The sequence below is a fragment of the Leuresthes tenuis genome, unplaced genomic scaffold (assembly GCF_036924035.1).
Source record: "Leuresthes tenuis unplaced genomic scaffold, fLeuTen1.0.hap1 SCAF_6, whole genome shotgun sequence".
Classification (NCBI taxonomy): Eukaryota; Metazoa; Chordata; class Actinopteri; order Atheriniformes; family Atherinopsidae; genus Leuresthes; species Leuresthes tenuis.
In genome coordinates, this window is record NW_027325360.1 from 12,626,020 (window position 1) to 12,641,571 (window position 15,552).

General features: G+C 40.8%; 1 protein-coding gene across 3 annotated transcripts in view; it reads left to right on the plus strand.

Annotated features, from left to right (window-relative positions):
• The window catches only part of LOC140309695 (dmX-like protein 1), a 49,913-nt gene extending 36,047 nt beyond the window's left edge, over positions 1–13,866 (plus strand). For all 3 annotated transcript variants that reach the window (XM_072387654.1, XM_072387656.1, XM_072387655.1), the window contains 10 exons: positions 1,166–1,252; positions 2,564–2,682; positions 3,284–3,428; positions 6,276–6,336; positions 6,762–6,889; positions 7,464–7,541; positions 7,636–7,727; positions 7,904–7,956; positions 8,296–8,513; positions 10,661–13,866. In XM_072387654.1, the coding sequence (XP_072243755.1) occupies positions 1,166–1,252; positions 2,564–2,682; positions 3,284–3,428; positions 6,276–6,336; positions 6,762–6,889; positions 7,464–7,541; positions 7,636–7,727; positions 7,904–7,956; positions 8,296–8,513; positions 10,661–10,894 (1,215 nt within the window). In that variant the 3' untranslated portion in view covers positions 10,895–13,866. The remainder of the gene's footprint in view (positions 1–1,165; positions 1,253–2,563; positions 2,683–3,283; positions 3,429–6,275; positions 6,337–6,761; positions 6,890–7,463; positions 7,542–7,635; positions 7,728–7,903; positions 7,957–8,295; positions 8,514–10,660) is intronic.
• The last annotated feature ends 1,686 nt before the right edge of the window (positions 13,867–15,552 follow it).

Below are 15,552 nucleotides of genomic sequence, written 5' to 3' on the forward strand. Positions count from 1 at the left end.
AGTGTTTAAACACTATGGACCTTTTATAATAGGACAAGAACAATAAGTAAATGGCACTCTGCTGTTTACTTATTAGTCTGAGGTAACACCTTATGGGGCATGAATCACATAAACACACAACAGTTTGCAGGGTAGAAACCTGCATGTGGGAAGTATGCATGTCGTTTTCCATGTACTCACCATCTACAGTTAAGTAGTAAATGTTGCCTGTCCAATCAAATATTAACTGTTACAGTGCAGTTGTGATCTTAACAGATTTACAGAATATGTATTTTTAGGGCTATGAACTCTGAATGTTCCTGTCAGAGGCTGTTATTAATCTTACATTTACCGGTCTAAATATTCATGGTAACATGAGCCATAAATCTTACATTGAACTGTACACCGATGCTTGATAGACATTTGCTAATCATTTGCCTCCTGCAATGCAAGCTGCCACGTCATAGGTACTCCATTTGGCTCAATGTTAATTAACGCAGTCTCTCAGAGGACAAGCTATGAAGCCAAACAGCTTCACATTAATAGGCCCAACGCTGTCGCAATGAATCTGCATCCGACAGGGAATATTTGCTCAGTGAAAATGGCAAAACACCATAGTTAGATTTCTAGAAGTCAAGTTTTATTTAGTTTAATTCCATCTGACATAAAAAGACACAACCTTTTCCTCATGACTAAATGTAATGAAGAATTTAAGTCTGTCCCATCTTGAGTAACTTTGGCATCAAATTCTAAATTCTCTGTACAATATGTCGAGCTATAGCATAGCCTGCAGTGCTCTACTGTAAACATCCCACAGGATCTCTATGGTTCACTGTGTACGTTTATTATTGCTCTTGGGGTTTTGTGCTTATGCTGTCTATTGGCAGTAATCTGTTTATGTTGGCTGCAGTGGCCTCCTCTTCTACAAAAACATGAGAGACACAAACGCAGTGAAGAAAACGATTTATAGGATTAGCTTGACTCACAAATATCTTCTGCCGCAGAAAATTTGACAATTAATGTGTTTGGCTCTTTCCTCGCTGCTCTGTAGTGTAAAGGAAATTAAAAAGAAATTATTTGACTGTTATTTGTCTTCGGGGGAATGCCAGTGTTTCAGTTGTAATGATTAAGTCCGGATGATTTTGACATGGTGTTTGTTTGTTTGTACGCGTTTTCCTCACCACAGACTGAGTCAGATCTGGGCTCCCCTGGAGGAAAAGCACGTATCATCCACAAAGAATCTGACATCATCACAGCCTTTGCCATAAACAAGGTAAAATCCTTTTACATAGCTGCCGCTGAACAATACAATATATGATCAGAAAACAATGGTATTTCATTTGATTAGATTAAGGATTGTCTGACTATCTGGCCATGTGTGGTCATCAGTATGCTCATCTATGTAAGACTGTAGTAGTACCATAGAAGTTAGAAGAGAAATTACAGTGAAGATAACTACACTTTTTACTGTTAGTAGAAAGACAGAAATTGGTTCAGTGATTGTAGTGACAACCCTACAGAAGGTTATAGATGTGAATAGTTGGTGGAGACCTTAAAAAAAACTAAAAGGATGAATGTAGAACTAAAATATGACCAAAAACACAAAATAACTGTTTATGTTACTCTGAGCTTGCTTGTTTGAAAATGGCTGTGTTGTGTGTCTGCACAAAGAGCAGAAAAAGGAATTTAATGTTTTGGGTTTTTTTAAAGTCATAATGGCACATTTTTATTCAAGATTAATTATTTTCATTCCTACTTTGTTTTGTTTTTTTCATACATCGTGGTGGATTCAAACTTGATTTAAAAGATCTATCATTTCAAGTCTTGGCGTCACTTTGACTGATGAAGTTTCAAATTCAAGAAGAATATAGAAGTGCTTTGGCTGGTGGCACAATGCTTACATCATATTCTGGCTTTTTTGTTGCTGCTGAGCCGGTGTCGTCTTTGTTTGATGATAGGAAGAGGTTCAGACTCTGATAGGCGCAGTTGAGTGCAGCTCTTTATCTCGTGCTGCTGGCTTCTTCTCAACCATGATAAAAGAGAAGCGATCCTCAGGCCGTCATTAAAACCAAAAGGATGGATACTTTTGTGACTAAAAGCAAAGTGGGGTTTTTTTTTTTTTCCCTGGCTGTGTGGACTTTCAAATGTTCAATGTTTGCATACATCATACAAAGGTACAATTGAGCCTAAAGCCACTCATGGTAATGTGAACACCGCACGATTCCTGGTACATTAGGAGAAGGCAGATCTGCTGTTGGAAGACCTGAAGACTGGTCTCTACACCCAAAACAAATGCAGCAGTAACATGAAGTACATAGTAAAGTTGGCCATGGCACACATCGTTACAGTGTATATAAGTGGCATCTTGATAATGACGTTAAAGTACTTGGATACGTAACATTAATGTGAGCACTGGCCCAGACGGAGGAGTTGGAAGAGGGGGGGTCAGTCCTACTTTAGCACAGTACAGACTAATCATGTTTGATGTGAAGGCATCCTGAGACTTAGCCTATTTTCCTCACTGCTATCCCTGCTGTCCTCTGCCCCTCCTTTTTTCCACTTCTTGTCTTTGTCTGTCTCCCAGGCAAACCGTAATTGTTTAGTCATGGCCTCCACGCATGACATCCAGGAGCTGGATGTGTCATCCATCTTGGCCACACAGATCATGACATGGATCGATGATGATGACGCAGAAGCCAAAGGGTAAGGGAGCGTCCCGTGTGTTTGTTTCTGCAAATTCACACTGTACTTGTTGCTGCTGCACCTCTGAGTAAACCTGGAGTACTACAACTATATGGAGTGGGCATGGGACAACAGGATTGGTTATGACCGTGGTTTTACATGCATCTCCATCTCCAGCGTTCGTGTAAAGTGTAGCTCAGGCTCTCAGTGTTATTTTATTCGCTGCTGCCTTTGTGTGTGATATTATTACGATGTTTCACAACACACTCAAACTGTCACACAGCTCATTAATTTCACACAGCGCAAACAAAAAAGCCCTTGTCTTGCAATTGATAAACAATCTTTTAAAGAATACCGGTAATGTCTCAAATTTAACAGTTCGGGATCCATAAGAGCAATTTTTCTGAATTTTGCCAAGTATGTTCAGTAGTTTTGAGTACCCGCCACCGTTAACAGGTGACTTGACTCCACGCTGTTGAGATCAATGCTTTATGAAGTACTACTCCCCTACAGTATTTCTTTATTTGATGCTGGATTCCTGTTCCTGCAGTATGAATGTGGGACCTGTCAGACACTCCTCAATCATCTGATTATCTAAGTTGAAACATTTTTCTTTCTACAGTGTTTCTGATGACTTCCTGGTGGTCCATGCACGGGATGACTTTGCAGCGCTCCATGGCACCACACCGTACACCCACAGCAGCCCCGGCACACCAATCAGTGTGCCGTGGCTGGGAGGCATGCAGACAGGCAGGGGTGCATCTGTGGTAAGCTCCAAACCTGCTTTTTTTTTTTTTTTTTAAATTAAAATTTATGAGTCAGGCAAAGATTCCAATTATAGGTACCAAAAAGTCATTATAAAGCATGGTTGTAAGATACAATAATGAGAGAATTTCAGACATTTTGACCTTGCTGTAGCTTCATCAGGGAACCTTTCTTCATTATATAGCATGATGATGTTTGAGACATTTGTTCCTCACCCTTCTTATCACCAAATAAAATGAGCACAAACTAAACCACTCAAAATACTCATTTGGACCTGTTGAGATATTTTGGACATGCTCCAGCACACTTGAACTGAAAACAAATATTTTGTCACGAGTTTATACATTTCTAAACCAATCTGAAACTACTTTGTCACTTACCCAGCGGTGGAATGTGCTGCTCGAGCTGAAAAAATCTGCTCAGGTGCGTTTAACCTCTGCTTAAAAAGATATTATGATATCTGCGGGGGCTGATGGACTTGATGCCTCTGTCATAAAAAGCCTTAAGGTGAAACAGTAACACTCCGAAAGATTGAGTTTAGTTGTTTAAAACGTTCACTTCTGGCACCTGCATCACCAGGAGATGATGGAATAACAGGCAAAATCTAAGTAGCAGGTTACCTGAGTTTATTTATTCATTCTTTCACTCATTCATCCAGTAGAGCCTAAGTACTTTCTGGTCTGATGTGGTATTAAGATCATACATTTCGTAGCAGTATGGCCTGTCGACTTGCGTATAGTCACTGTGATGAAGATACCGTGGGTTTATGTAGATAATACTCCGCTGCTCTTCTGGAATTAATTGATGTTGTCTGTTGCTCTGAATCAGACTTTCTTTAAAATCAAAGCAGTTCAAATGACTTGCATTAATAATTCATCTTTTTCTGAGCCCAGTTGGCCAAAAGCATCGTGGCTGCTAACATTAGCTCCCCTCACTGACTTAAAAAGGAAATAAGATGTTGCTGCTTTCTTTGGAGACGCCGGGCCCAGATCTGTGGTATCTGCTGCTTTTATGCAGAAGTCTAATAAAGGTGTTTCAACTGCGTGATGCTTTCAGTGTGTGTGTTATGACATACTTTTTAAATATATTCAGAAGTATTTACAGTCCTATTTAAATTACACACCATTACGTCAGCAACATATTGCGCTTCATAATGCCTTCCTGTCGTATCCACGTCCTTATCCTCTATCATCTGCTGGGCTGCTGCACTCACTGAAGAGCCTGTGGTAAAGTACCCTGCAACTTCTATTTGGTGAAATTGCCTGCCTCACACACACAATAGCATGCGCTCTGCGGTGGGAACGAGCAGCCTGAACTTGCTATACTTGTTTTTTTGTTGTTGTTTTTTTTACTAGGTCCTCTCTTGAATAAAGTTGATTAAAGAGTCTGAAAAGGCTCAAACGCTTTAAGAAAAACATTCAGGTAGCAACAGTGTAGCTCCTACAAGCCTTGCTTCTCCGCGTATTGATTCTGTGTAACTGCACAGAGGGAAGGTGTGTTTATGTGGGCCACTCATGAAGGACAGAGAAAGAGGGGTTGAATGGATGCTGCGCACAGCTCTACTGTAAGAGAAGATTGTTGCTATTTGGAAAACTCAACAGTTCGGGAGGATAATGCGAGTTCGGTCTCATCTCCTCCTCTGCTTTTGTGCCTCTCGTCGGGTTCACTTATTCAGCCCCGTTTGGCTTTCAGTTCTTCTGGTAGCTCAAACAATGTTTTGTACTAATGAATGTTCATGTGTTTTGATTTTAACGACATTGACTGCTGTCGCACTGGTTTGTGTTGTGAGACAGGCCGTTTGCTCCATCAATGAATCGACTGAAAATGAGAAATCGCTCATCTCTGTTCACTTATTGCTCTTGTTATGCAGACTGGACAGTAAAAGCCACTCTGCGTTGTAATTATTTTGTCAACCAGTCGGGTAATTTGCTGAAAGTTGGAGAAGAAAACATTTTGAAACGATGATAAATAAAACCATGAGCAGACATTGGTGTTAATGTGGGACTCACTGAACTGCTATTTATTAAAGTGACTATAGCAGAGCCAAATGCTGATACTGCCCAGGAGCCCGGGAGGAGTTTGCTAAGCTGTGATGAGTTCTGTGATGTATGCTAAATATGATATAAGGGTGCTTTTGCTTTATGTTTACACTGGTTGAGGGTCAGTTTAAAAAAAATCATTCTTTTTGAATCTTTTCTTTGACTACTTTTGGTGTGTTGTTCAAATACTGATCAACCTATTCCAGAGTCACTACTACTCTACAACCACTGGGAAAAAATGTGGAATTAAGAATATAGCTTAATATAGTCCATGCTTCAAAGTATTCCAGCTGTCTAAATGAGGTGCAACAAAATGATAAAAAATAGTATTTTAAGTATAAAAAGGAGGGGTTTTTTCGCCACAAAACCACAGCTTTTAGCTGCCAAATGCAACAATTTAGTCCCACATCGGTCTGTTTTTCTCCTTCTACAAAATACGAAAGCTGAATTGTCTGAGAGCCAGACTTTGAAGCTTTATTGTTGTCCTGATAAAGAACCTTAAAGCTCATGTTGAGTGCGTTTAATAGGATTCCTCTGTGATTAACAGTCTGAATTGTCTTGTCTAGTGCTAAGGATAATAAGGTTTCCCCTCACCCCAAACAGTTGCCTCTGCATCATCACCCCTAGCTAGAAATACATTTAGTGCCACAAACTATCCTTTTTTTTTCTTTTTTAAACTATATATTTCCCTGATTTTTTTTATTTTATTTATTTATTTTTTTAAGGCTTATTGTTTATCACAAAGAAGTTTATCACAGAGAAGTTTTCTCACTTGGCCTCTCCTCCTACTCTTCACTTGCTTTCTCCCAGATGATCAAGAGAAACATCAACAATGTGAGAAGAATGACCTCCCATCCCACGCTGCCGTACTGTAAGTACAACTCTGAAGCCTGTCAGTAGATTGGAGGAGTATCCACCTCTTAAAAGTGCTTTCCAGACATCATATTATTGTGTTATAAACCACTCTTGGAAGAGATTACATCACCCAAAAAGTTTCTCTTCTGTAAATACCCTGGTTGATACAGAAAAAGGCTGCGTGAGCTCTCTTGCTGCAGTCTTATATTTTCCTCTAAAAGGTGGGGACGTATGTGTGGAGGTGTTTGGATATGATAAGTCTCAGCATGTCTTAAGCGTGTATAAATTAACAGTTTCCTTTATCACTTATGCAGTGGGTGATTTTTTTTGGGAATAAACTAATGCCAAAATATGATGTTGGGACCTGAGTGTTCACTGAGATGTACTGAAAAATGAGCCATGCCGTTGTCACAGGGAGCGTTTGTTTTCCTTGTTTTGCAGACCTGACAGGAGCTCAGGATGGTAGCGTGAGAATGTTCGAATGGGGTCACTCCCAGCAAATCACCTGCTTCAGGAGTCCAGGCAACTCCAGAGTCACCAGGATACGATTCAACCACCAAGGAAACAAGGTTACTGGGCCACACATGCACTGCATGCTGTCTGTTTCCGGGAGAGCGAACTATTGACTACCACCGTGCAGATGGCACGCTATTCTTAGCTTTGGAAAATGACTGTACGGTGATGCGAGACTGTCAGAGTCAGAAACATTTTCACACTTCGTCACAAATTTGCCATCCAGGCGCGCACCTCGCTCGGTCGGATGTCTCGAGCGCACGTTTCTGCTCGGCTGAGAAAAGCCGGCATTTTGAACTCGGGTTCTCACTTTAAGCTAGTAAGTTTCTCAGATGGTGCCTCTCATGTGCCACTACCATCTTATCTGCTTGTTTCAGGCACAAAGGAGTAAATATGCTGAGAAAAATGAATAAATAAACTGCACAGAGAGTACACCTAGAGCACTTGATTTGGTTATGTAAGTGAGCTCCTGGACTTCTGAGGCCACCAGCTTGTTTTGGAATATAATTTTAGCACAGTGCAGATCAACTGAGGGGACAACAAGTTCTTCTCTGTCAGTTGCAAAACAAAGGATATTTTTTACTCGATATACAGCAAAACTTTTGATCTTCTGTCTGTATGTTTTTGTAGTTTGGTGTTGTAGATGCTGATGGCGGTTTGAGTCTCTGGCAGACCAACACAAGTGGAAATACACCCAAACCGTACCTGGTAAGAGTTTCCTCTCTCTCTATCCTCTCGTTTTCTTGCTGTCATCTGCCATTGTTTAATTTTTCTTTTGCTTTCTGCGTTTTATTTCTGCTAGACTTTGCAGTGCCACAACAAGACGGCTCATGATTTTGTCTTTGTGGGTTCTTCGTCCCTCATTGCCACTGCAGGATTTTCAACAGATAACAGGTACTGGACACACGGAAGTCCTTTTTCCGAAAATGTCGCCTCGGCTGAATTCTGTACCGTGCCGTACAAGATGCAGAATCCTTTCCTTTCAGCTTTCACTCTAGTGCTGCAAAGATTACGAGCGAGTCCTTTGATTAGGAAATGGAAGGTCATTTGAATTATTTTTGACTCCACAGGAACGTGTGTCTGTGGGACACTCTCGTGACTCCTGCTAACAGCCTTGTTCATGGTAAGATGCAGCACGATTAAAGCATTTATTTATAGAACCACTTTTTGGTGGAATCTGTTGGTTTACGTAGTCTTTTTATTAATATGTTGTCGAGGCCTCTAAAATATCAGTGTTGTTTTCTCGCTCTGCTGTGAGGTTTCAAATGACTGCCCTCAGACAAAAGTTGATGACATTTTGACTTGTGATTAGCATTTTTTTTTCTTAATGACCAGAAATTTAGTGGAGACAATAAGTGACATATTATTTTTCCATCTCCGTTCTTAATTAAATGTCTCAATGATGTCCTCTTGCCCCTGTTTTTACTCCCTCGTCCTCTACAAAACACCGGGTTCTCTGTAGCTTTCTGCTGCCACGAGTCTGGCGCAACCGCGCTCTCAATGGCCCCCAGGCAGCAGCTGCTTATCACAGGCGGGAGGAAAGGCTGGATCAGCGTATTGGAGCTTCCACACAAGCACCAGCGGCAGAGCTTCCAGGCTCATGACTCACCGGTCAAAGCACTGGCTGTTGATCCAACAGAGGACTGCTTCATCAGTGGATCGGCTGAAGGGAACATCAAGGTATTTTGATCAGCTTTACTTTCATCAGCGTGATCAAATGCATTTCAGTGGGATAAATGTGTGATGCTCTGAGAGGTGTATTCAAGAAAGGGGGCAGAGAGGCTTAATCATTTTTGAATATATGAATATATTTTATCATTTCTTGATGCTTTCAGAGTTGGTTGAAAGTGAGAAGCTTGATCTATTGGAGAGTTTTAAGTAATAGAAGAAGGTCTTTGAATTTTTTTTAGAAAGTCATTAATTATACATGAGCGGTTCACAGCAATTCTAAAATTTTAACTCTGAATAAAGAAAGCACTTTTGATAATTTCTCCCGAACAAAGTAAACTCGTCGCTGACAGAACAGTCCTGCAGGGCGCTTGGCACCCAGGTGTGAATGTGTCTGGCTCTCCTCCACATGACAATCAGACGGGCTGTTGTGTTTGTCCATAGGGGTAGTGAGCCACATCAAAGTCAATAGAAATCAATGTAACTTGATGATTAACAACCTGCTCAGGACAACAGTGACTGATGGAGACTAATTTGTAAGGTGAAGTGGAAAAGGCGGAGGAAATTGTTTGAATGAACAGACAGGAGATGTCTTTGGCTAATGCATTTCCAGAGACAGCAGGTCTTTAATCTTTTTGACTTGAATACGGTGGAGCAGATCACACAGCTGTCACCCCAAGGATGAAGCTGTTGTGTCATGCAGATGTAGAGGGAATGGTGCGGCGCGCATCCACTTGAAATTCAAATGACTTTCATACTTGACGATTGCTCACAAAAACCCCAAAGCTCTGTGTGATGTTACTCTACTGAAGTCGTTAATTGTATATTGGCTGTCTAACATGATTATGCTGCACATTCAGGAGCTTTTAAGGGTTTGATGGGAGTCCAAGAACTGGAAGATTAGCTCATATATGTATATATATATATCAATGTGTGTGTGTGTGTGTTTGTGTGTGTGTGTACACACACACTTGATTCTATGCAATACCTTATCAAATAATGAAGCATTCACACTGGGAATACGAGTCCAGCAAAGCAAGTTGTGCGGAGTGGAAATTCTTCTCCTACTCACATTGCTTCCGTTTTTCCCTCAAGTTAAGGATTTTTGTCAGTTTCTTCTGATATGAACAGAGACACTCAAGACATGGGATGTTACAGACACTAAGAACTTGAACACTTTACAGTGTTTTGATGCTACTTTGGGGTACTCAGAAATGCGTGATGCAGTCCGATATATGTGCTGCTCTTGGTTGTGTTGATGATGTTGTTGGTCCTTTAGTTTTGTTCTGCTGTGTAAAAGTCAGTCACTCCCAGCTGAAGCTAACTTTCATTTCACCTACACATAGCATCATCTCAGAGGAGAACGTACTGTTAGCTTTTGGAGAATTGGAAACAAAGTTAATCCTTTTTTCTGCATGGGTTAAGATCAATGCAAATACCCATGTAATAAATGCAGTTACCGTATATGCTACCCTTAATGTAATGCCACTTGAGGCAAGTTTGTGATACTGTGCTGTAAAATAAAAGTGGCACGTCTCAAACATTACTTAATATGTTAGCATGCTAATATGTGCTAATTAGGACAAAACCTACCGGTAAGACTGAAAACAATTAATATGAAGACATTTTATCAGAAATATTTTGAAGAAATTTTGAACTGATGGCGGTTCCAGAGGATACAACAGTATTTCACTACAGGTATCCTTTGGGAGACCTGAATGTGATTTAATGGCTGCCAAAACAACAAATGTCTGTCCAGAATTTCATAGAAATCCGTCCTGTGGCTGTCAAGATATTTTAGTGTTGACCAGAGTGGTGGAACAAGTGACCTAAAAAACTCTTTGTCATGCTTTAAGCACAGCTGAAAATACCAGAGAGTTGTAACATGAGGCAAAAGTTAAACAAGCAGGATTTGTTAACTGCTTCAAGCCATAGATTCAGAGCAGAATGAATCTGCAGTTCCCATGTTGGATTTGAGGAAAGAATCAGGTTGGCTGTTCTTAGCTGCATCAATTTATTACCAGTTTATTGTCAATAAAAGGGAGGAACAAACCTCTTGGATCCTGCGCTACTTTAAAAGATAGCGGCATGGAAATCTTCCCCTCATAAGTGGTTTCTTTATATTTACATTGTTTTCTGGTCTTCTCGTCACTCCCCAGGTGTGGAGCCTGGCCACGCAGAGTCTTCTCTACAGCTTTCCAAACGAACATGCTCGCCAGTCGCTGTTCAGGAACCTCGGGACGGGTGTGATGCAGATCGAAGTGGGACCGATCAACCACATCTTCTCCTGCGGCGCCGATGGAACCATGAAGATGAGGATCCTTCCCAATCGCTTCAGCGTTGTGAACAACAACCACAGCGGCCTCAAGAACGACGTCAAATTCTTCATTTAGATGGGAGAATGTTGCATTTAGGCTGTTCAGCCGAAGAATGTGAAGCGCACTTAGTGATGGAGCAAAGCTCCCACCTCTGTTGTGGAGAATGGCGTCAGACTTGATCGGAAGAATGGCCGCAATAGCTTCACTTTGGGCGAATGATGCCGTGACAGAGCAGTGAAGTGAGCTTTGAGGAACGTCTTTAATGATGAAACGGGTGAAAGCTTGACAAAGTCAGAGCATGGCGCTAAGTGTGACAATACAGTCCAAAAGATCTGCTGTGATTTGTTTTTTTTTTTTTCTTTCTTATGAAATGTGAACCCAAATATGGCTTTCAAGGCAACCAAGCACAAGAGCTCCAACAAGAGTTTTAGATTGTAGCTAAAGTGCACACAGGATAACAACGGAGAGCAATCAGAAAAAAACAGCTGGAGATTGAAACTGCCATTTCAGTGTCCACTGAGCAGCACACTGAGAGCCTTTTTTGCACAGAGTGAAGCTGTAGAAGGATTGAGACTGAAGTCTAAAGCCGCAGCGTTGTTCTTCTAATTCAGTATCTCTTAGTTCAGCAAAGAAATGAGTTATTATATGAGTGGAAGTTCGTCTGGAGTTACTGCCAGAGTGTTGACCGTATGCAGGGACAATATGTGATTCCCTTTGGGGTTTCAAAGTCACCACGAGACTTTTCCACGCTGTTGAACCCCCTCAGTGCAAAGCAGCGAGGCCGGTGGACATCGAACAAAGCACACGACATCCGATGATGAGAATTCACAGAGCACTCTGGTGCTCTGTGTGCGCACATATGACACCAGCTGTGTTGAAGAGCAGATGACCAGGCGTTTGTCTCGATCAAACCACACATTAGAAATGAGCAATGTCATGTCTCTGTGATTTGTGTCACACTTTAATTTCAGAATCTTTGCTGGAGCTCCTCTCAAGCTGGACTCAAACACAAGAAATCAAATTTTCTTTTTCTTTTTTTTTTTAAATATATATTAAAGGTGGAAATAAACGCATATCTCTGATATTAAAATCAGCAGTTTGACATTTCAGGGAACGTGTGCACCCACTTTCCAGTGGAGTTCTTGCTTTAACACCAGTGCTGCTCTCACGCTAGCAGCTAGTTAGCTTAGCTCAAAGGTCGAAAAGCGGCCAACCTGGCTCCGTCCGGCAGAAACAAACCCGCCAGCACATCTGAAGTTCACATATTAGCAACTTATGTTTAATTCATACAAATTTAATGATACCAGCTCTTAGCTCTGCTGTGACCAAGCTGTGTGAGCGGGGAATAGCAGAGTAGTCGTGGATAAGATCTAACTTGCATGTTAATTGGAGCGAGCCAGGCTAGCTGCCGCCTCATTTAATCTTTTGAAAGCTAAGCTAAAAACCGCTGTTGTCATGTTTAACAGGAAGATATGAGAGTAGTGTCTCTCTCCTGATATTCTGAACACGTATCTCTTTCAAAAGACGCCTATTCCTTAACAGAGGTTGTAGAAATTTGTGACTCGAGCTAAATGTGTGCCCAAGTGCCCCAGCTCTTTCTGTATTTGCACATAAGCTAAATTAAGCTCCATTAGATGTAGTGTAATGAGTAGAACTACAAGTGGCAGGATGACAGTACCGCAGTCCAGGTGTTAGGCGATCATATGAAGTGCAATGTGTGTCGATCCCGGCCTAGATTTAACCAGTTGTATTGTTATTATTATCAAGTGTCCTTAATCTCTGAAACTACTTCTGCCAACCTGGCACAGTACCGGTACTGTTGATTCTGCTAATATTGACTAGTATTGATATTCAGTTGCACAAAGTAGCTTTAAGTTAAGAAAGCCCCCCCGCCGTATCTTTTCTGGCTGCGTTGTTTTGTTTTCTTGTGAAATATGAAGCTGAAGAACATGTAGCAGAAAACTTTGCTGTTGACAATGGAAAAGGTGTTGAGGTGGGAAGATGTGACCCGTTTTAATGGGAATCCTGTTTTATTCCAGTAACAGTGCGCCTCCCTTTCATCGACCCCCAGACTTTCGCTCTCCACATGGACTGTGATTGACAACTGCCTTGGAGACCATAGTGTTTGCCTTGTTGTTATTTTAATTATCACGCTGGCTTTAACATATTTTATCTTGCAGCTTTTTCTTTCTTTCTTCTCTATCATCCAAAGCAGCACATTGCCTTTAGCACAATCTAATATAATGTAGTCTGATGTATGATAGCGAGCGTCTTCCACTTCAATAAGGAAGGGGCTCGTGCAGACTGTCCGATAGTGGAATATAATCTATTAAGCTAACTAGCAGTAGAAGTTTGTGAGGACACAGATATACATTAGCTTTGATTTCAGGGTAGATGAGAAGAAGAAAAAAGAACTCCTCTTATGAAGGAGGTTTAATGCAGTTATGTATATACTTAAATCCATAAACTAAGCCTCTCGTACCTGCAGAATGCCAACAAGTAGATGAACAGTGGCCGATGCTAAAAGCCACCTAATGAAGAATATTATTCTGTACAGACAGGTATATTTATGTAATATGTTCACATTTAGGAGTGGAATAGAGGACCCCCCCCAACTTTTATCTACAAATAAAACCTTTATCTACAAATAAAAGTGGTCGGAAAGCCTTGTGTACACCCGCAGCGACTGGAGAGTAAAATAACTTTTATCAAATCTAAATGTTATGTAGAACTACAGACACTGGAGAATAAAATGATTTTTGATGATAAACTGCTTATTTCTTTAAAGATTTGCATCGCAAACACCTCGCCCACATCAGTGTTGCGCCACAAGATAAAACGTCTTTTTTTTTAAAGTCGCATTCCTCTTATTTTTTGTTTTTTTTTTCACCCGCTCTTCCTCAACCTCACAAATGTGAATTTAATCAAATGAGTCTAATTTTCTAATGTAAATCAACGCATTACTTACAGAAACTGTACTGATGCAATAAAGGAATTATGTCAAATGACAAGGTGTGTTTGTCATTTCCAAACCGGGTGAGCGACGCGCGTGTCCGACAAACTGGTTTACTTTTATTATATTAAGTTTCACACGTACAGACATGCTCGGCAGTCGTCATCTGCACATTACTTCTCATCTTCCTCATTTTATACATGCGGTTTATTTTGGGACATGACTAACGCTGCACTGCATTTATCTGGCAGTTAGTTACGCGATGAGCTTTTTTTATTCATGACAGCCCAGTTTTGCTACCATTTCTTTGAATTTGTAGTCGGTTGTAGTTCTATTCGGACAAAACACTTTGTGGAAGCGTCACTTTAGAGGTTTTGAGTTGTTGTGGCACTTGTTTTGGTCGTTCTTGAATTTTTACAAACCAAACCTTGAATGAAGGATATTAAACTACAAATTAAAAAAAAAAAAAAATGCGCTGAACTCCTTTTCAACTTCAGAGTCGTGACGTTTCGGTGCAATCTGTTGGTTTCCTTAGCTAGGAAATAGTTTTTGAGTTGGCTCTGTATGTCTGAATTATACTAATTCAGAATGTAATGAATCGGATTCAACTGGATTATGATTACATTGAGTTGGACTGCAGCCAATTACAGTGCCTTGAGCTGACATTTGTTGTGATTTGACGCTATATAAATAAACTGAATTGAATTAATGCCTTTCAGTAACTGGGTAACTAATACTTTAAGTAAAATATTCTTATTGTACTTGCATTTTGCCCTTTAACTGTGAGTTGTGAGTTCTTGAGCTACTTTAAGTAAAGGACTAACAGAGCCCCAACCAAGGCTAACAAGCAGGAATGTTCAAACCCAGAACCTACCTGCTGTGGAGCAATAAAATAACATAAAAAAAAGATTTATGCTACTACATTGTTCGTGTCCCTAAGCTCTAACATGGCTATGTGTTAAATGCAATCCATCATCTAGCTCTGCATTTAAAATCCTGCATTATTTACTCACTATAGGCCTTTTTTAAGGACATAGCTGCATTTCATTGCATGTTACTTCAGTGAGGACTTTTATGAAGGCTACAGCAGGAGCGTGAATCACATCTCCTGTATTCCCCTGTCAGAAAATAAATAGAAACCCAACCATGAAAACATTGTTTCGTGGCACTACTAATGGTCCAAAACTCCACAGGGTGCCATTAAAACTGCACAAAGCAGACAAAACGCAAACCTGTCCCCTCATTCGACCTGCTGTTGGAGCCTTTCTGTCATGCAGAGAGTAACTATCCAGGATCATTCTACAGAAAAAAGCTCATATGGAGCTAAAATGTTTGTCAGGCAATGGATTACTTTGACCGGTGCATTTCTGCCTCTCTTTCCACGTGATGTTTCCTCACATGCAACCAGTGCCCAAAACCTTTAAATGACCACTACTAGCTTCTCGTTTCTACAGATCGAGAATTCTCTTGTGCAAATATCTTGAGTTTTGGAGTTTTTTTTTAGGTTTTTGCCAACTTGAAGGGAAATGCCCGGTCTTTGGACAGTTTGCGAAGGTACAGGTTGTATTTGTGAGAGTTTCCTGCAGCGTGTTGTGGACAAAAACAACAAAGTGAACCAAAACTGTGAAGCCGAGGGTCGAGCAGCTAAACGATGAGTTCAAATCCACCATGAAGCTGTAAACAGCTCCAGATGATGCTCGGCAGGTTCATCCATACCAGTGACCTAGTTTACGACAACCTTTGCCGCACACATCAGGCTGCATCTGAATGGGTTCAAATG